The sequence below is a fragment of the Geotrypetes seraphini genome, chromosome 13 (genome assembly GCF_902459505.1).
Source record: "Geotrypetes seraphini chromosome 13, aGeoSer1.1, whole genome shotgun sequence".
Lineage (NCBI taxonomy): Eukaryota > Metazoa > Chordata > Amphibia > Gymnophiona > Dermophiidae > Geotrypetes > Geotrypetes seraphini.
The window spans coordinates 23,779,458-23,801,452 of NC_047096.1; the positions used below are offsets into that span (position 1 = coordinate 23,779,458).

At 42.6% G+C, this 21,995-nt stretch overlaps 1 protein-coding gene across 1 annotated transcript in view; it reads left to right on the plus strand.

Moving 5' to 3' along the window:
* Positions 1–21,995, plus strand: part of DDX6 (DEAD-box helicase 6) — a 92,757-nt gene that overhangs the window by 56,314 nt on the left and 14,448 nt on the right. Inside the window, exons 7-13 of the mRNA XM_033918320.1 lie at positions 1,467–1,561; positions 7,036–7,158; positions 12,604–12,732; positions 13,289–13,405; positions 15,144–15,207; positions 17,527–17,628; positions 20,735–20,917. Of these exons, the coding sequence (XP_033774211.1) occupies positions 1,467–1,561; positions 7,036–7,158; positions 12,604–12,732; positions 13,289–13,405; positions 15,144–15,207; positions 17,527–17,628; positions 20,735–20,910 (806 nt within the window). The 3' untranslated portion in view covers positions 20,911–20,917. The remainder of the gene's footprint in view (positions 1–1,466; positions 1,562–7,035; positions 7,159–12,603; positions 12,733–13,288; positions 13,406–15,143; positions 15,208–17,526; positions 17,629–20,734; positions 20,918–21,995) is intronic.

Here is a 21,995-nt window from a genome sequence, read left to right on the forward strand (position 1 = left end):
ACAAATGAATTTTGGTGATCATGCACAACTTTTTACAATCTGTTCAATGGAACTAATTTGGATTTTCATTTTTTGAAACTGACATAGGTAAAAGCTTTAAAAGTGGGCTGAAAAAATGGATATGCTAAAAAAAAAACAATTCTGTGAACTTGAGGAAAGGCTCTCTAACCCTTATTTTAAGGCACCATTTGCTTTCATTAAAAACAAAACCAACTGGTTCAAAAATGTTTCTAGATGACTCTTGTTTTGCAAAAAAGCTGGTTGAAAATACCCCATTTTGACATCTTTTGAAAAAACATAAAATTTTAAAGTCAAATTTTAAAGTAGATTAATTTATAAGCTTACATCGTATATTTGAGAACAAAGTCATGTCACAGAATAGACAAAATTTTACGGGCTAGCTTCATTATAACAGGAGCAACAGAAGGCTAAATTTTGAAATTTTTTAGCGCATCCATTTTTTCAACCCTCTTTGAGGCCTCTTGTATATGTTAGTTTCGAAAATGAAAATCCACTTTAGTTCTATTGAATAGATTGCAAAAAAAAAAAAAAAACAACCCAAATTGTATAATATTGCCAAGTTTAATTTGTTTTGCTTATATAACCAAGGAGATCTTATTTGACTCAAAGTTGCAAAACTTTTGCAGGGATACTTACATGGTTGTGGTATAATATAAAACAGAGCTAGATCTCCACAAGTATTCCACTGGTGGATCTTAAACTTTACCAGAGTTCGGCTGGGTCATGTAAGATTCAGCACACAAAAGTTTCGTCAAAATCCGAGATGGGGAGTCCTAGACCACTTGACATGGAATGATCCAATAAGCCTACACTCATGCCGGCTACTTCATCTAAAAGTTACCACACTATCTGTTTTCAGTGCAAATTAGGCCCTGCTGCTTCCTGTTGGTGATCAGTTGAGCCCAATTCTTTGCGATTTCTTCAAAACATATTCTGTGCTTATTCTTTTCCATCTCTTTTCTGGAAAAGCTTGCTTCACTCTAAGACTCGTAGCCTTTATCAGATGCAAATTTTTATTAAGGATCAGATCCTCCTGATTGAAAACCATGGTATTTGAATTTTGCTTAAAAAAACAAAACAAATTACATCTATGTGTAGCATGATGGTGATAATCTCTAGGTGGAGGCAACCCTGTTAGGTGAGGTAGCTGATGTGAGTATAGACTTACTGCAAATTTATTCAAGATGATATATATCAGGTTTTATTGAAGTAGGTCAAGTTTTGACAGTTGTTTAAAACACTATACAAAGCTTGTTTTCTACAAGCATGTAAATGTTAATCTGCATACAGGTATACAACTAATTTGCAGGCAAGCATTTTAAGGTAAACATCTTTGTAGAGCCTTGTTACTCAACAGAAATCACATGTAATTTGGCATGTTTAGGATTAACTTTTTTAAAATAAAAGCACCCTTTTAACTGATTTTTGTTTTGTTTTGTTTACAGTGCATGTGGTGATAGCTACACCTGGCAGGATTCTAGATCTCATCAAAAAAGGGGTAGCAAAAGTTGACCAAATACAGATGATGGTATTGGATGAGGTAAGTCTCCTAGTTAAGTGCATATTTTTTTGGAGATATTATTTGTGCATATTTTTTGGGAGATATATGCAGTTTGTGCCTTTTCAGTAGTAGTTCAAGGCAAGTTACATCTGGATATTTTCCCTGTCCCTAGAAGACTTAAAATCTAATTTGTACCTCAGGCAATGGAGGGTTAAGTGATGTGCCCAAGGTCACAAGAAGTGTTGGTAGGATTTAAATACTGAAGTCCTAGATCTCAGCCTTCTGTTACTCAACTGAATGAAAACAGAATGTTAGGAATTATCAGGAAAGGAATGTAAAACAAAGATGAAAATTTTAAAATGCCTTTGTATCATTCTGATATGGCCACCTCGAATACTTTGTGCAATTCTGGTTGCTGTATCTCAAAGATATAGTGGAATTAGAACAGGTATAGAGAAGAGTGACAAAATGATAAAAGGGATGGGACAACTTCCTATACAGAAAGGCTAAAGCAGCTAGGGCTCTTCAGCTTGGAGAAGAGACAGCTCAAGGGAGATATAATAGAGGCCTATAAAATGCTGAGTAGAGTAGAACAGGTAGATGTGAATTGCTTGTTTACGCTTTCCAAAAATACTAGGACTAGGAGCATGTGATGAAGCTACTAAGTAGTAGATTTAAAACAAACCAGAGAAAATATTTCTTCACTCAACATGTAATTAAACTCTGGAATTTGTTGCCAGAGAATGTGGTGAAATCAGCTTTGCAGGGTTTAAAAAAAAAGGTTTGCATAATTTCCTAAAACAAAAGTTCATAAGCCGTTAAGATAGCATGGGGGCAATCCACTGCTTATTCCTAGGATAAGCAGCATAAAATCTGTTTTACTCCTTGTAACCTGGGTTGGTCAATGTTGGAAACAGGATACTGGATTTGATGGACCTTCAGTCTGTCCCAGTATGGCAGTTATGTTCTTATCTTATTCCACTATCAGTCTTTTCCATGACTTACAACAGAAAGTATCAGGGGATAGAGACTAATTTCTCTTCTGTTGGTTCAGTCTTTTGATTTTCATTTAGTGAAATAGTGCAACATTTTGCTGTTTTTCTGTTTCTTAGTAAATGGGAATCTAAGAGCTAGATGTAATAATAAATTTTTCCTTAGACAAAATGGGAGAAACCATACGATAACATCTCATCTGTAGAAGAGCCCACTATCTTCTACGAGACTAGCATCACTTGGATTCAGAGAAATTGGTGAAAAGCAAACTGAGGCACCATGAAAAAGCCAGATGTCAAACTCACTTGATATTTAACACTAAACTTAATTATACTTTTTGGTGGAATTCAGTATGCCATATACCGTATTTTCGCGGATATAACGCGCACCATTGTAAAACGCGCACAGGGGTATAGCGCGCAGAAATCACGATGATATGTACAAAAACTTTTCTATACCGCGCTCAGGCATATAACGCGCATGCTGCCCGACTCTCCTTTCGCCCGCCCTGACTTTCCGTGCGCTGTCCCGACTCTCCGTTCACCCCCCCTGACTTCCGTGCACTGTCCTCCCTTGAAGTCCTGTCCCCCCTTGAAGGTCTGTCCCCATCCTGAAAGCCTGATGCCCCCCCCGATGTCCGATACATCCCCCCCCCGGCAGGACCACTCGCACCCTCACCCCGAAGGACCGCCGACTCCCCAACAATATCGGGCCAGGAGGGAGCCCAAACCCTCCTGGCCACGGCGACCCCCTAACCCCACCCCGCACTACATTACGGGCAGGAGGGATCCCAGGCCCTCCTGCCCTCGACGCAAACCCCCTCCCCCCAACGCCCGCCCCCCCCAAGAACCTCCGCCCGTCCCCCAGCCGACCCGCGACCCCCCTGGCCGACCCCCCCACCCGCCTTCCCCGTACCTTTGTGTAGTTGGGCCAGAAGGGAGCCCAAACCCTCCTGGCCACGGCGACCCCCTAACCCCACCCCGCACTACATTACGGGCAGGAGGGATCCCAGGCCCTCCTGCCCTCGACGCAAACCCCCCTCCCCCCCAGCCGACCCGCGACCCCCCTGGCCGACCCACACGACCCCCCACCCCCCTTCCCCGTACCTTTGGAAGTTGGCCGGACAGACGGGAGCCAAACCCGCCTGTCCGGCAGGCAGCCAACGAAGGAATGAGGCCGGATTGGCCCATCCGTCCTAAAGCTCCGCCTACTGGTGGGGCCTAAGGCGCGTGGGCCAATCAGAATAGGCCCTGGAGCCTTAGGTCCCACCTGGGGGCGCGGCCTGAGACACATGGTCGGGTTTGGCCCATGTGCCTCAGGCCGCGCCCCCAGGTGGGACCTAAGGCTCCAGGGCCTATTCTGATTGGCCCACGCGCCTTAGGCCCCACCAGTAGGCGGAGCTTTAGGACGGATGGGCCAATCCGGCTTTCATTCCTTCGTTGGCTGCCTGCCGGACAGGCGGGTTTGGCTCCCGTCTGTCCAGCCAACTTCCAAAGGTACGGGGAAGGGGGGTGGGGGGGTCGTGGGGGTCGGCCAGGGGGGTCGCGGGTCGGCTGGGGGGAGGGGGGTTTGCGTCGAGGGCAGGAGGGCCTGGGATCCCTCCTGCCCGTAATGTAGTGCGGGGTGGGGTTAGGGGGTCGCCGTGGCCAGGAGGGTTTGGGCTCCCTTCTGGCCCAACTACACAAAGGTACGGGGAAGGCGGGTGGGGGTGTCGTGGGGGTCGGCCAGGGGGGTCGCGGGTCGGCTGGGGGACGGGCGGAGGTTCTTGGGGGGGGGCGGTCGTTGGAGGGAGGGGGGTTTGCGTCGAGGGCAGGAGGGCCTGGGATCCCTCCTGCCCGTAATGTAGTGCGGGGTGGGGTTAGGGGGTCGCCGTGGCCAGGAGGGTTTGGGCTCCCTCCTGGCCCGATATTGTTGGGGAGTCGGCGGTCCTTCGGGGTGAGGGTGCGAGTGGTCCTGCCGGGGGGGGATGTATCGGACGTCGGGGAGTCGGCCGGGCAAGAGGGCTTGGGCTCCCTCTTGCTCCGATCGTGGGTGCGGGTGGGAGCGCGTGCGAGCGGTCGTTCGGGGTGGGGGTGCGAGCGGTCCTGCTGGGGGGGTGAATCGGGCGTCGGGCGGGGTGGGAACTATGTTTAAAAACTTTTGTATACCGCGCTCAGGCATATAACGCGCGAGGGGTATGCGCGGTACGTAAAATCACGTATAACGCGCGCGTTATATCCGCGAAAATACGGTATATAAAATGGAAAGGGTGCTTGCCATGCAACAAGGAAATTATAATAAGTTTAAAAAGATTTGGGGGCCATTGATTATTTATTCTAATGATCAGACATCTTAAACACCTTAGTATTAGATAAGATATAGGGGGGGGGGGTTGTGAAAGGTAATGCATTTGGGGATTAATAATAGGAAGGAACCGTATATGCTGGGAGGAGAGAAGCTGATATGCACGGACGGGGAGAGGGACCTTGGGGTGATAGTGTCCGAAGATCTAAAGGCGAAAAAACAGTGTGACAAGGCAGTGGCTGCTGCCAGAAGGATTCTGGGCTGTATAAAGAGAGGCGTAGTCAGTAGAAGAAAGAAGGTGTTGATGCCCCTGTACAGGTCATTGGTGAGGCCCCACTTGGAGTATTGTGTTCAGTTTTGGAGACCGTATCTGGCGAAAGACGTAAGAAGACTTGAGGCGGTCCAGAGGAGGGCGACGAAAATGATAGGAGGCTTGCACCAGAAGACATATGAGGAGAGACTGGAAGCCCTGAATATGTATACCCTAGAGGAAAGGAGAGACAGGGGAGATATGATTCAGACGTTCAAATACTTAAAGGGTATTAACGTAGAACAAAATCTTTTCCAGAGAAAGGAAAATGGTAAAACCAGAGGACATAATTTGAGGTTGAGGGGTGGTAGATTCAGGGGCAATGTTAGGAAATTCTACTTTACGGAGAGGGTGGTGGATGCCTGGAATGTGCTCCCGAGAGAGGTGGTGGAGAGTAAAACTGTGACTGAGTTCAAAGAAGCGTGGGATGAACACAGAAGATTTAGAATCAGAAAATAATATTAAAGATTGAATTAGGCCAGTTACTGGGCAGACTTGTACGGTCTGTGTCTGTGTATGGCCGTTTGGAGGAGGATGGGCAGGGGAGGGCTTCAATGGCTGGGAGGGTGTAGATGGGCTGGAGTAAGTCTTAACAGAGATTTCGGCAGTTGGAACCCAAGCACAGTACCAGGTAAAGCTTTGGATTCTCGCCCAGAAATAGCTAAGAAGAAGAAAAAAAAAAAAAAAAAAATTTTTAAATTGAATCAGGTTGGGCAGACTGGATGGACCATTCGGGTCTTTATCTGCCGTCATCTACTATGTTACTATGTTACTATGTTTGTTATTAATGTATGGGTGGGTGGGATGGGACTCTTTTATATCTATATATTTGGGGGAAGTAAGATTGTCAAGTGATTAGTTAAAATTTTTCTGATTGTTTATTATACACTTGTAATATTTGAAAATGAATAAAGATTAAAAAAACAAAACACAAGTGGAAAGGTGCACACTTTTCTAAGTCTTTGAAGATGCTAATTGGAGTATTTGGTTTTGGAGGCTGTATCTCCTTAAGGACATAAAAGAACCTTGAAGCGGTTCAGAGAAAATGGTCTGGGGTTTGTGCCACAAGGCGTATGAGAAGAGACTTCATGAACTGAAGATATATACTTCAGAGGAAAAGAAAAGTATGGGTGATATGATAGACATTCAAATATTTGAAAGGTATTAATATACAAACAAACCTTTTCCAGAGATGGGTAGAGCTAGAGGACATGAATTTAGTTTTTAGGGGGACCAACTCAGAAATAACATCAGGAAGTACTTTTTCATGGAGAGGGTGGTAGATATCTGCAGTGATCTTCCATGGAGATGGAACTGTAACTGAATTAAAAAATGTATGCGATAAACATAAAGAAATCCTGCATGGAAAGAGAATGGAACCAAACAAACTTGGCAGTGCTTAGATGGCAACTTCAGTAATTGGAAAATAAGATCGGTACCAGTTAGACTTCTGCAGTCTGTACTCTGATCATGGCTGGAGTGGGGCTTTGACAGCTTAAGTGGTTGAAACAAGGCCAGGTGGACTTCTATGATCTGTGTTCTGAAAATGACAAAGAACACATCCAGACTACTACTCGGATATGCTACGAGTCCATCTTGTGCAGACTGGAATGGACCATACAGGTCTTAATCTGCTATCATCAACTGTCTTGTTAATGTATCAAATATCAATGGACTAGTGATTAGAGCCCCTACTGACAACTAGGAAACCAGTTTCAAATGCTGCTGTTGCTTCTTGTAATTTTGGATAAGCCACTTAATCTTCCATCGCTTAAGGTACAAAATTAGATTGTAACTCCCTCCTGACATATCATGTTTCAAACAACTGCTCTGAGCTCCCTTGGAAAAACGGTATGTAAAATTGAATGAATAAATGAATAAATAAATAAATAAATAAAATTGACAGCACTATTTTCTTCTGTTGCAGGCAGATAAGTTATTGTCTCAAGATTTTGTGCAGATAATGGAGGACATTATACTGACACTACCTAAAAACAGACAGATTCTGCTCTATTCTGCCACTTTTCCTCTTAGTGTACAGAAGTTCATGGTAAGTGCTTATTGGATTTGTTTCTTGGCCTAATTTTCATGCATATTTTGGTTGTCTAGGTTGCCTTGTATATACTATTTTAGATGCAAAATAGCATTTGAACATGTATTTACATCTAGTATTTGTATGTATAAGAACCTAGCATCTTGCCCTATTTTTACAGTATGCAAGACCTCTGTTTCCTATGTTCAGGACCTCTGACCCCTTTTGCCCTCAAGTCTTCCTTCTTCCTTTCCTATATTAGACTCTCTAGTACCATTGTAACTAAAACTGAGGAGTAATTTTTAAAGGAAGGGAGGTACCTATGAATGGATTGCTTGAAGACAACTGTCTACTACCCCCAGGAACATGGCAGCTGCCCTCTGGCTTAAGCCTAAACAATCCAGATGTCACAGTAAATGGAAAAACTGGTTGCTGGAGGCACCACTTGTATATCTGCTATTCCACGGTCTCCTACTACTACATAGCAGCCATCAGGCTTCACATGTGCTCGGACTAAATTCTTCTTCCTCTCACACCCAAGTATTCTGCTTCCAAACTTTAGATGTATCTTTCTCCCTAGGACACTTAAAAACAGTCAAGTTATAATAATCTTGATCCATTTTTCCTTCATATTTCACTTATTCAGAGTTACAATGTTATGTAATCTAAAAGATTTTCTGGGGTCTTCCCACCAGAATGTAATATTTCCCTTGTTGAAGACGTGTGGGGATGGATCTGCTCACTTGTTTGGGGTAGGTGGGTGTTTTGACAGCCATTCTGTATTTTTCATAATTCAGAAGGAAAATATAAACCTCCAAGATGAAGGCAGTTGAAATATTTCAACAAATGCCTCTGTATATGTACTTTCTGATTTATATTTGTTTGGTCAACACATCTGAAAAATTCAGGTACATCATTTTAAAATTATTCTTAAATTGGTCTAGGCTATTAAAATACTTAAATGGACAAAGATTTTCATCTTTTGCATATCGGGAAAATATATAGTGGTGTAGTGATCCATACTTTCTTGGATATGCGAAGGTTAGTTGAAAAGTTTCCAGCCTAATCAAGAAAATATTTTTGGGGATGAAAATGAAATTTATTTTCAACAGTCTCCTTTTAACTCAATACATTTGCTCCAGCATTTTTCCAGACCTTTCATGGCCTTCAGTAAAATACAAAACATCTAAACTGGAAAAATAGCTATTTCTTTAGCATCCCTCCAGACCAGCACAGACGGGTTTACATTCTTCTACCAGCAGGTAGAGACTGAGAATACAATGAAGTCTATCAGCAGTACAAGTGGGCTGTGCAGTCCCTCTTAGGATCAGTCTGTTCTCAGTCTCCAGCAGGTGGAGGTGGTAAGCCTGTGCAGTCCTGTAGGAAATGACTATTCTGTTAAGTCCCTTCCAGATTCATTATGCTAGATGTTCAATCTCTTCCCGCAATCTGAGAGTTGCAGAAATCCATACACTTTTCTGAGTACATGCTCTTCCTACCTCAGTGAGAGAGTTAGAGCCCCCTGTACTTTCAATTTTTGCAAGCAGTCCGTGCAGGTTTTTTGGATTGGCTCTGCATCTTTTTCTTATTTTTTTGTTTAAATTCATTTTTTTGGTGGCTTGAGTGCCTTGATACCCATTTGCGGTGGTCCTCTGTCGGAGGACAGGACGCAGTCCTGTGGAGCTGAACTGCTGCTTCACTGAGAAACTTCAGTGGATCTGTTGAGCCAGCCTGCTGTGTGCCACCCTTCCTGGACTTGGGGTTCATTCCCCTGGAAGCTCGCTTGCCCTTTGATCTTGTCAGGGGTTTAAGTGCAGGCTGTATGTGTCCTGAGTAAAACTCGTCCGGGTTTCAGGGCGCAGACTGCATTTCCTGCCCCCAGTTGTGTAGAGAGGATCCACGGGGCGGAGGTTAATCAGTGACCGACTGGCGGTCCGAAGATCTTCAAATCTGGTCATTTTGGAGCTGTTCTGAGGCAGAAAATCTTTCTATTAAGCTGCAGTGAAGAAGAGCTGACAGGCATGCACTTCAGACACTGAGTACACCTCCATTATTTCCTATGGGTACTTAAGGGGTGGTCTGTGAAACTCTCTAAACTCATTTTTGAGATTTTCTGAAGGTAGGGTTCAAGTTTCCCACCTCCCCAAATCACTGTTATTTTCAGATTTTGTTTTTTTGCTGTTTTTGGTGCAAATTTGCTGATGGTGGCCATTTTGGATTTCTATTGATCTTTTAGTCAAAGTTTTATTTCTGCCTCAAAACATCTGTTTACATAAGAACTTAAGAATTGCTGCTGCTGGGTCAGACCAGTGGTCCATCGTGCCCAGCAGTCCGCTCACGCGGCGGCCCTCTAGGTCAAAGACCAGTGTTCTAAATGAGCCCAGCCTCACTGGAGTACTTTCCAATTGAGCAGGAACTTGTCCAACTTTGTCTTGAATCCCTGGAGGGTGTTTTCCCCTATGATAGACTCCGGAAGAGCGTTCCAGTTTTCTACCACTCTCTGGGTGAAGAAGAACTTCCTTACGTTCGTACGGAATCTATCTCCTTTCAACTTTAGAGAGTGCCCTCTCGTTCTCCCTCCTTGGAAAGGGTGAACAACCTATCTTTATCTACTAAGTCTCTTCCCTTCAGTATCTTGAATGTTTTGATCATGTCCCCTCTCAATCTCCTCTTTTTGAGGGAGAAGAGGCCCAGTTTCTCTAATCTCTCGCTATACGGCAACTCCCTCCTCCAGGTCCTTAACCATTTTAGTCGCTGTTCTCTGGACCCTTTCAAATAGTACCGTGTCCTTCATGTATGGCAACCAGTGCTGGACGTAGTATTCCAGGTAAGGGCACACCATGGCCCGGTACAGCGGCATGATAACCTTCTCCGATCTGTTCGTGATCCCCTTCTTTATCGTTCCTAGCATTTTGTTCGCCCTTTTCGCTGCCGTCGTGCATTGTGTGGACGGCTTCATCGACTTGTCGATCAGAAATCCCAAGTCTCTTTCCTGGGAGGTGTCTCCAAGTATCGCCCCGGATAACCTGTATTTGTGTATGAGATTTTTGTTACCGACATGCATCACTTTAAACTTATCCAGGTTGAACCTCATCTGCCATGTTGATGCCCATTTCTCGAGCCTGATTATGTCACGTTGCATATCTTCGCAATCCTCCTGTGTCTTCACAACTCTGAATAACTTCGTATTGTCCGCAAATTTAATCACCTCACTCGTCGTACCAATGTCCAGATCGTTTATAAAAATGTTGAAGAGCACAGGTCCAAGTACCGAGCCTTGCGGCATTTCACTAGTGACACTCTTCCAGTCAGAGTATTGCTGCATGATTCCGATTACTGTGGATCGGCCCTGGCACTCGTGGTATGCAGATCTTGTTCAGCTTCTCATGGCAGATCATCTTCCGCTGTCCCTCTCGCCCGACCTTCTGACACAAGAGTCCCTTTCCAATGTTCGATCCAGGTCCCTTTTGTCTAACGGCTTGGCTCTTGAAAGGGAACACCTAAGTAGGAAAGGTTATTCAGATACAGTGATCTCCACCCTCTTGGGTTCCTGGAGACTTTCCACCTCTTGAGATTGTGTGAGTTTGGCATATCTTTGAGGAGTGGTGTTCCGCTCATGATATGGTTCCCCTTTGCGCCTCACTTCTTGGAGTTCTTGCATGATGACCTGGACAAGGGCCTTGTCTGGTCTTCCCTCAAGGTTCAGCTGCAGTTTGTTGCATGGTCAGCGTTTGGCCTCTTCTCTGGATGTGATTAATTTTTTTGTGGGCAGCTAAATTGCTTCAACCTCCGGTGTGGCCTTTGGTTCCAAACTGGGATCTCAGTCTGGTACTTTCTTTAAGAATAAATGGGATACCCATGTGGGATCCCTACGAGGGTCAAGATAAGAAAATTGGGTCATTAGGGCATAGACAGGGGGGTGAGTAAGCAGAGTGGGCAGACTTGATGGGCTGTAGCCCTTTTCTGCCATCATCTTCTATGTTTCTATATTTCTGTGCTAGTGCACCCTCCTTTTGAGCCTCTGGGCTTCTGCACATTGAAAGACCTTACTCTTAAGGCGATCTTCCTGGTGGCCATTACTTCTGTGAAATACGTTTCTGAGCTGCAGGCTTTCTCTTGTAGGCCTCCCTTCCTGGAGTCCTCTAGGGAGCGGGTCGTGCTGCGGCCAGTTTCTTCTTTTCTGCTCAAGGTGGTCAGCCAGTTCGTGGTCCTCCCGGTCTTGGGTAGTCAGGAGGACTTTTTGGAGCAGAGGCAGTTGAGCAAGTTGGATGTCTGTCAGGTCCTTCGCTCTTTTATGTTCAGTGGACCCAGGAATTTGGAAATTGGATCGTCTTTTTGTCCTTTTAGTGGGTCCTCGTAAGGGGGACAGTGTGTCTAAGGCTGATGGCTCAAGGAGGCTATCGCTTCTGCGTACCTTCTTCAGAAGAAGCCCATTCCGGAATTTCTCAAAGCTCATGCCACTTGGGATCAGGCTGTTTCTTGGGCAGAGTCTTCTCTTGTACTTCCGGTGGATATCTGTAAAGCTGCGGTTTGGTCTTCTCTCTATTATTTTGTGCAACAATACCATGTGGACATTCAGGCACTTCGGGACACAAGTGTTCGGGGAGCGTGTTCTTATGGCAGCACTTCGGAGGTCCCACCCATGATGGGTACTGCTTTGGTACGTCCCATCATTTTTTTGTGCTCGTCTGCTAATTTTCTTTTTTTTATCTCTCCAGATGAGCAAAGATCCCTCCCTGTCATTTTCCTGTTTGGATTGTTGCGCGAAGAGTGTGTGTTTTTTCTGCTGTGTCTTTTTGTTCAGAAGTTTAGGGAGATTGATAATACATGAACATGAAAAAAAAAAAGAGAGAACAGCAGTGTTTGGTTCATCTGGTCTAGCTGGCGAGCTGTGGGGACGTTTTTTGAAGGTTCTTATTCTATTCAATATCCAACAGTATTTCTCTGTTCCTGTTCTCCTGGGAGTGTTGTTGATTCGTTTTATTAGTTCTGCTTGGCTATTCATCAGACTGTGACTGTACTTGGGACTGCACAGCCCAATTATACTACAGCCACAAGTTTGTTTCTCAGTCTCCCCCTGCTGGTCTTGGTGAGCTATTAACCATCAGTTTCTGTGCAGGTCTGAAGAGGCTGAAAAAGAAAATTAGCAGGTAAGAACCTGATTTCTCCTTTTAACCATACAGACTATGTATCAATCGTGGTATGCAATAGAGGACAGTCTACTTCTGCTCTGAATGGCCCAACTTTCCCTATTCATTCAGATAATTACTCCATAGATCCTGTTGTCTGTAGGATCATTGACCCTTGATATTCTTGAGCCATGCAATTGAGAAGCTAATCTTACAAGGTAACGTTTATGCATCAGAAGCCTAGATTTTTGCACATTTGAATTGAGGGAAATGTATTCGGTAGGTGGATAGAATTTTTTCCAAATTGGGTAAAATGATATATTTTTGTTTGTAGAATTCACATTTGCAGAAACCCTATGAGATTAACCTGATGGAGGAACTGACGTTGAAGGGAGTAACTCAATACTATGCTTATGTTACTGAACGCCAGAAAGTACACTGCCTCAATACGCTTTTCTCCAGGGTAAGAAATCGGGTGCAATTTGGCTGTTTGTTCTTGTTGGGGGGTTTTCAGCTGAGACTGAGCCATGCTGGAATGTGATATCATGAGCCACCCAGGGCTTTTTCTTGAAAATTCATAAACTACTAATCAGGTAGACTTGGAAATATGCTGCTTGATCCTGATGATAAACAACATGGCTTGGCGGTATATAAGAAATAAATTATTATTATTATTATCTGCTTTTTGATATTTGCCAAATACTTGTGACCTGAATTGACCACTGTTAGAACAGGAGATTGGGCTTGATGGATCTTTGATCTGACCCAATATGGCAGTTATGAATGTTGGCTTGCAGCATCCTTAAACCTGGCTGACCAAAGGAACATGATTCCTAATCTGGGAAACAAATCAGGGACTTCGCATGTATTGCACAGGGCTTGTCATGCATGTCACTGGTTCATCCTATGTAAATTCTCTTTAATATTTTAAAAGATCAAGTGTGCAGTTTTTCTGCTATACAGCAGGCTGTCCTTCCAGAAGTGCTGATGGTTTTTTTGTCATCTTTTTCAATGTCCAGCTCCAGATTAACCAGTCAATAATTTTCTGCAACTCCTCTCAGAGGGTGGAACTCCTTGCTAAGAAAATCTCCCAGTTGGGCTATTCCTGCTTCTATATCCATGCTAAAATGAGACAGGTAGGTTACACAGTTGTCAGGGATTTGATTTCTTGTACAATCCATCCCCAGGTTTCTGTTGAGAACAAATTAGTGAAGCAAGACTTTTTAAATTTTTTTTTTTTAATTTTACATCAGAGATCCTCTGAAGTGTTCATTGTCTGTTCCCACTGTTTCTATTTTAAATAAAAAGTAATGTACAAGGGATTAGTGACCTATATGGTTTTATCAGTGTAAAATTTTAAAAACTTTTAAAGCTTGTTAGTTGATAGTAACAACTCGACAGACATTCATACTGATAAAGTGGTCTTATCATTAGTATTATCACTCTTATCATTAGTAGTGCAGGGGTTATTCCACGATAATCCCAGAATATAGGGATAATCTATTTTTGGAATCTCTTATTATACGCCCTTCCACAATTTCAGCAATCCTCAGAAACACCACTTAGTGTTCAATAGAATTTCAGTTATACTAAGGGCTCTTTTTACTAAGGTGCATTAGCGGTTTTAGCGCGCACTAGACGCTAACGTCTCCATAGAGCTTGCGTTAGTATTTTCCGTTTAGTGCAGGGTTTGCATACGCTAATCTTCAGTGCGCACTAAAAATGCTAGCGCACCTTAGTAAAAGGAGCCCTTAGCTTTAAGTGTTAAATCGTCACGGGATCAAAATTTATTAAGTATATCTAAATAAATAGTTTTAAATATTTCTTAAATAGTTTTTGCTAGTCAAATTTTAAATTAGTAGTCTTTTTTTCTCATTTCTCCAACATATTTCATTTATATAATATAGTATGTATTAGCTGTTACTTAGCTTTTTCTTGTGGTCTGAATCGGGGACATGAAATTCACCGACATGTTTAGCTTTCTAACTTTCTGAAGGTGAAGTCCCTCATAATCTAGTCACGTTCCTCATAGACCACTTTCTCTACGAAAATTAGATGCCATTTTTCCCACTGGGGTCTTTCTTCTTCTTTTTTAATTTTTTAAGAGCCCTCTAAATTCTAGGTAAATGCAAAGAAAATAAGGTTTTATATTTCTCATAACACAAGATGCAGTTCAATATTGTCCCTAAGTTGGAACTCCGGATTAGTATCTCTGTGGAAGAAAAAGGAAAAAATGGTTCAGAGCTTTGTGTCCCTTTTTTAAAAATTTGTATTTTTGTAAATTTCCTGTAGCTCCTGGAGTAATTTCTTTTACAGTTTATAATACAAGAAGCTGAAGATAACTTAGGGCTCCTTTTATCAAGGCGCGCTACGGGGGTTAGCGTGTCAGACATTTCATCACACGCTAACCCCCGCGGCAGCCTAAAATCCTAACTCCTCGTCAATGGAGGCGTTAGGTACTAGTGCGGCAGGCGGTTTAACGCGCGGTATTCTGCACGTTAAACCGCTACCGCACCTTTGTGAAAGGACCCCATAGTGTGTCCCCCTCCCCCTGCTCAAACCATAAGAATTTCTCTAGGGGTTTCCCTTCCAATAGTAAGTTGTAAATTGTTTTGGGGGTGTTTTCCCCTTTTTAGGAGGCTTTTAGAATAATTACTGTGAGCTTCCTGTATTGGTTGAAAAAGAAAATGACAACTCTGGTATATAAGCTGTGTTCTTGAATAAAGTGGTAGCTAGACCCATCCTCGGTCTAGCAACTGCTGAGTACTAAGTAAAAGCAGATAATTTAAATTACATATTGCATATATCTTAAGAGCTTGTTGAAACCGGGATATTTTGTTTTCTCGGTAATTATATATTTTTCTTTTCTGCTAGGAGCATCGTAATCGTGTCTTTCACGACTTCAGAAATGGTTTATGCCGCAATCTTGTTTGCACTGGTGAGTTTTGCCAGCCTTTTTTTTTGTGCATGAAAGTTCTAATAGTTGTCAATTAGTGCCTAATTATTGTTGCTAATTGGTTTGGTTAATTAAATTGCGCATGCCCAAATTTATGCTCACATTTTTGAGCACCATATATTGAATTGAGGGGTATTGTGTAAGAATATACACTTTTCATATGTGTATTTCATACATTCAGTTCTATGAAAGCCCTTTCCTGCATGTCAAGAAAGATTTATCCAACGAGCTATATAAAATTACCCTTTAAGTAGAAATCTTCAAATACAAGTCTAATCTTCAAATACATTTTTGGCCTCATTTTTTTATGTAACTTAGTGACTAAAACTGTTTTCTAGCAAGTCTCTAAGCCTTATGTATTCAGTCATTTAGTACAAACAAGTTGTCTTAGCATTCTCTTCATACATGCCATTCAGTAAATTTTCATTGAACCATTTTAGTAGATCTATACTATTTTAATGTTGCTACTTGGGGTAAAGTTAACCAGTTTAAGGAATACTCCCCCCCTTACAAAACAAAATAGTTTTCCCAATATTAGAACCTGGTTAGTGACTTGTTTGCACTGATTTATCCTCTTGTGATAATGTGATGAACAAAGTTTGGTACTCTGAGTCTTTAAAGATACAGCTAGATTATTGCTTAAGACAGCAGTGTTACTTAGGGGATCTTTTACTAAGGTGCACTAAATGCTAACGCGCCCATTATATTCTATGGATGCGTTTGCATTTAGCACACGCTAAATCGGCTAGAGCGCCTTAGTAACAGACTCCCTTAGTAACTTTAATATTTTTATTTTTTTACAAGTTATTGCAAGGAAAAAGTTGTGTATTGCAGTTACTAGTTACTTATTTAATGATGTTACTTTTTTTTCTCAATAAATGTTCATATTATATATAAAGACAAAGGAACATATACAAGTCTCTACACAAACATATCCTTATATTCTCTACCTAATACACAGTGTTCTCTCTAAACGGCATTTTAGAAAGTTACATCCAGCTTCAAGAAATCGATGTTAACTTTTCCTTTCCTTTTAATTCTTTGATATAAATAGTTGTTTCAACATTACATAAAATTCTAGAAATTGGATGATTCATCCTTTATCAAAGAAAACATCTAAACAGAAATGCTCAGGTTCTCAGATATAGGGATCCAATACAATTAGAGAGAAATCAAAGAAAAAATAAAACCCAGGAAATTAACCAGTATATGAGCAGTGCAAAATCAAACGTTATCTATATTTAGCACCACTAGCCTTCTGGTGTCAATACCAGCAAAGACACACAAAAAAATGTTCAATCTGAATGACTGATCATAGGGTTTCAGGCTTGAAGTGCCATTTAGAAATGGGTCCAATAAGTTTCCTTGTATCAAGGCACTGTTTGAAGTGTAATATCTGCTAATGTTTTAACTAGACAGTTGCATTATCTTGGAGTCATAATTTGTCAACCCATGCTGAAAAGCCTTTTAACAGGAGCACTTGTTCCCTGTTGTCTCCTTTACTGTTTAACATTTATATGACTACATAAAAGTACCTCAATTTAGCCGCTTCTGAAACAATTTTTATATATGCGGATGATATTTTTATTCTATTAGAAGTAGATCCAAAACTGAGAAACTTTGATCTAAATATAAATTCTTGTATTTCCAGACTTCAAATGTGGGCTACCTCTATTCAAATGAAACTTAATGCAGCCAAGACAAAATTATTATGGTTTGGCCCAAAAATTGAACAATTACTTCTCTGTAACTTTGAATTCTGGAGAATCTTTGAAAATTGACTTTTCATGTAGAGTCCTGGAAATAATATTTGACTCTTCTTTATCTTTTCAATGTTAGGTTAATCACCTTTCAAAAGAAATGTTTTTTCAGCTTACGAATGTCAAGGAAAGTTAGTCTCATGCTTGCACCTTCTCCTTTCTGTAAGGGGCTGTCACTCTGCACAGTATTGCATTGACTAGCTTCAAGCATTTGCTATTTTCCCTCTCAAGGACCCTGCCAAAGTCTAGACAACCACTCCAAGATTAGTTATCCCTCATGTTTTCCTATCTTCAAGGTGTTTGTCAACCCTTTTGCCAATTTGGTATACACAAAAAAGGCAAATCTTTCCTAGCAGCAGTCCCCAGGTTTGCCACATCAAACATAGGCAGGTTTTCTATATTTCTCTAAAAGTTCCTAATACTGTTTATCACTGAACACACCTGTCATTTTAATTCTTATGTAAGCAAAAAAAAGTTGTTGAATCCAGAGACAGTTAAAAGCAGTGTTTTTCCTAAATGTGGCATGATGTTGTGTCTTCAGATTTGTTTACGCGAGGTATTGACATCCAAGCTGTGAATGTGGTGATCAACTTTGACTTTCCAAAGCTGGCAGAGACCTATCTTCATCGCATTGGCAGATCAGGTAAGAATCTTGAATTTGTAAGAAGGTGTATGTAAAGATAAATACCACTTTGTTGCCAAGCCACATTTTTATGGATTTAAATCACTGAAAGCATTCCTGATATTAGCAGTAAGCAACTTGCAGTAAAGCTAACATCTTTGCACTGGTTTTCAAATATGAATTCTACTGTACCTGGACACACAAAATAAGTTGTTGACTGACAACAGTATTAGCCTATATACTCAAATATAAATTGATCCGAATATAAACCGAGATGATATTTTTCCCTCCAAAAAGGAGGAAAAAAGGTTGACTCGAATATAAATGGAGGGTTTATATTCAAGTGCACCCAGGCCCACCTCCCCTGCTCTGCCCAGCTCTGCACCCAGCCCTCGTCCCTCCCATGTCTGGCACTGCACCCAGCTCCCCTGCTCTGCCAGGCTTTGCACCCAGCTTCCCTGCCAGGATCTGCACCCTGCTCCCCTTGCAGGCCTCCCCCAAGCCTGTCATAAGCCCTGGTGGTCCAGCAGTGGGCCAGGACAGGAGGGATCACTCCTTCTGTCTCAGACAACTCTGACATGTCCCACCTCTCTTCTGTATCCTACACTTTTAAAAAACCTACCTTTAAAGCCCTGGTGGTTCAGTGGTGAACCGGGGCAGAAGCGATCTTCCTATGTTCCTTCCCCATTCAGAGCCACCTTCTGAATGGCAACCGTGGTTCAGAGCCACTATCTGGATGAGTTCCCGCAGTCTTGAGAGATTACCATGAGAACTCAGAGAAGCTATTCAGATAATGGCTCTGCACGGGGCAGGAACGTAAGACCAGGGCTTTAAAGGTAAGTTTGTGGGGGGGTTTTTGTTTTTGTTTTTTTTAAAGTCTGGGAGGTAGGATGTGTCAGTTGGCTGGGATAGGAGGGATCCCTCCTGTCCTGGCCTAACGTTGGACCACCAGAGTGTACAGCAGGCCTGAGGGAGACCTGCAGCAGGTTGAAAGGAGGGTGGGTGGGCACTGAATATAAACAGACCCCCCTCCCCACCATTTTTGGCCCAAGAATCTCAGTTTATATTAGAGTATATATGGTATATAATTCTGTGTGTGTTATAACAGCTTAAATATTCACATAACACTTGCAGTTGTATAGCAGCAATGTGGTTTTAAAGTGACAGTCAAACACAAGTATAATAGAACTAAATAATATAACAATACAAAACTCATCCAATAAAATGTGCCAGATACTAAACAAGCTAGATAAAGAAGTTTAAATATGCACACTCTTATCAGTGAGCAAATAATGTGTATACAAGAAATTTAAAGAGCGCACTCTATCAAAAAAAACCTAGTGAGGAGGAAAAAGCCTCAGATTCCTTCCTTTGTCCTTTGACCGGCAAAAGGTTGTAGGATAGCAAACTTAGTTGGAATAAAAAAACTTCCTCTACTCGTAAAGATAGCTCTGTGCGGTGCAAACATTCACAGCAGGGTTCTTCGCGTGAAGATTTTGCTTTTACTGCAGGTTCTAGTATTTTCCTAGGGCCAGAGAGATCAAAGAACAGCGGCTGTGGCTCGGTTGGATAGTTGGCAAGCTGTGGGGACATTTTACTGCAGGGACCTATCCTATGCATCTTCCAACAGCATTCCCATATATTAGTTACTACTCCTGTTCGGAGTGTTGGTGTTGTATATGGTTAGCTGCTTTTCTTGGTTCTGTTTGGCTATTCGGCAGACTGTTAGATAGAGGGAGGAACAGCTATTAAGTACTATAACCAAATGTTTGGTCTCGGTCTCCACCTGCTGGTCATGATGAGCTATTACCCATCAGTGAAGCCTGTACCGGTCTAAAAGAAAGAAAATTAGCAGGTAAGAACCTAATTTCTCCTTTCAGATGTGGTGACGGGTGTGAGAAGCAGCTGCAAAAAATATGCAAAACATGTCTGCTCTGTCCCCAGGCTGCTTCAATACTGATCTCTCCCCCCTGCTCCAGTTTGTAAAGACCTCTAAGAAACCAGAGGGTTGCTGCATGTATGCCACTGCAATCTTCCCCCCCCCCAGGAGGAGAGGGACTAGAAAATGGGCTGACTTAAAGCTATAAACTGTGTGTGTGTGTACAGAGATTAGGCTCTGTGATAACTGGACGATAGTAATGGAAGTGGGATATAAGAGGACAATAGATCTGGGTTTGATAGTGATGGTCATGTAGCATGTGAAAACTGCTAGGTTAAAAAGACTGAGTGGGTTTTGTAGATCTTTTTCTAATTTCAATAATACATGTATTCTGGAATATTTCCTTCAAATATGCATTGTTCTACAGAAGTAGTTTAGGAAACAAATTGACAAGTGATACTGTTGCTATTCAGATTCTCTCCATTTACTAACTTAACAATTTTTTTTTCAACTTTTTGATTGCCTGTGTCTTTTAAACTCCTCCTGCTCCTCTGGACTTCCAGCTTAACTGGAAAAATGATCTGGGACCTAGTGCTTTCAATCTCTGCTATTCTGGGATTTTTTTCCCTTTATCTTTGATCCCTTCTAATTTAAGCCCAATGATTGCAGATAGTCTGTCTGGGACCACACATCGGAGTTCTTCCAGAATCCTGTAATATTTGGCTCTAAATTTCATGCTTCTCCTCTCTTTCAGACGCTCTGAATGCTGCCTCTGCAGCATCCCTTGTCATGGTTGACCTGGGAAGTAAGAAGACCCGAGTCAGGAATTAAACTTATGTTCCTCCTGATGGCATTGTACAGTACTGTGTTATGGCTTGTACAATACAAAATATGTGGAGCCTATGAGAACTTTGTTGCTTTTATGACATGGAAGAAAAATCTGACCCACGCAATCTGGAGTAGCCTAATTATTAGAGCGATGGGCTGAGAACCAGTGGAGCCCAATTCTAATCCTGCTGTGGCTCCTTGTAACCTTAGCCAGATCACTCCTCCATTGCCTCAGAAGCAAACTTTAGATTGTGAGCCCAGTATGGATGGGGAAAATATGTATCTGAATGTAACTTGACTTAGAAAAAGGCTTGAAGTAAAATATGTAATGAAGTGTTGCTTAAACTTTTAAAATGGACTAGTATAAAATTCATTTTTTTCTCATACAGATATTTTAATATAATCACCTTTTCCCTATAGGGCGTTTTGGACACCTTGGCCTTGCCATCAACTTGATCACCTATGACGATCGATTCAACCTGAAAAGTATTGAAGAGCAGCTAGGAACAGAAATCAAACCAATACCCTCTAACATTGACAAAAGCCTGTATGTGGCAGAGTACCATAGTGAACCGGTTGAAGATGAGAAACCTTAACAAGCATGTAAGTGGTGCATTGTGCGCTAGCAAAGAGGACTTAGTATTGTGTAAGTAACATTGGGTTTGAGAACTGTTCTATGGCAACTAGAGGTCCAGATGAATGGGTTATATGTCTCTGGCAGTAGATGGAGACAGAGAAACAGCTTAGAGCTGACATTGTATCCCTTCAGGAGTCTGCATGTTTGGGGGAAAATCTATAATGTATGCAAACTTGTTGATTACTGCTCTTCAGCATGAGTCATGAAAATATTCTTTGTTTTCTCAGGAATTGTTAGTGTTCTTTAAAATGATTGTTAATGATCATTGTGGCATCATAACTTAAATTCTATTACCGTATTTTCACGCATGTACCGTGCACCCGTGTAAAACGCGCACACGGGTATAGCGTGCGGGAAACCTAAATTTATGTAAACAAATTATTATATAGCGCGCACACGCGTATACCGCGCATGCTGCTCCCTGAATTTAAATCTCCTTCTGCCGTTCCGACTCCCCTCTCGCCACCCTGCCCTCTGCCCCGAGTCTCCTCTCGTCCCGACTTTCCTTTCGTTGCCCTGTAAGTCCTGTCCCCCCTTGAAGGTCTGCCTGTCTCCCTTGAAGTCCTGTCCCCCCTCGAAGTCCTGTCCCCACCCTGAAAGCCTGATGCCCCACCCTGAAGGACCGCTGGCACCCCCCCCCCCGCACGGAGAAGCTGCCTACCGTTGGTTCCCGATGCCAGTGAACCCTGCTGCTTTCTCTGCCGGCGGTCCCGCCCCTTCTCAGCCCTGCGCTGCTTCCTCTGCCACGGTCCCGCCCCTTCTCTGATGTCAGAGAAAGGGTGGGACCGACGGCAGAGGAAGCAGCGCAGGGCTCAGAGAAGGGGCGGGACCGCTGGCAGAAGAAGCAGCAGGGCTCACTGGCATCGGGAACCGAAGGTAGGCAGCGTCTCCGTGCGGGGGGGAGGCTGGGGGATGAATCGGACGTCGGGGGGGTGCGAGTGGTCTTTCGGGGTAGGGCATCAGGCTTTCAGGGCTGGGGGATGAATCGGGGGTGGGGGGGGAACTATGTAAAAAAAATTTGTGCAACGCGCTCATGCATATAAT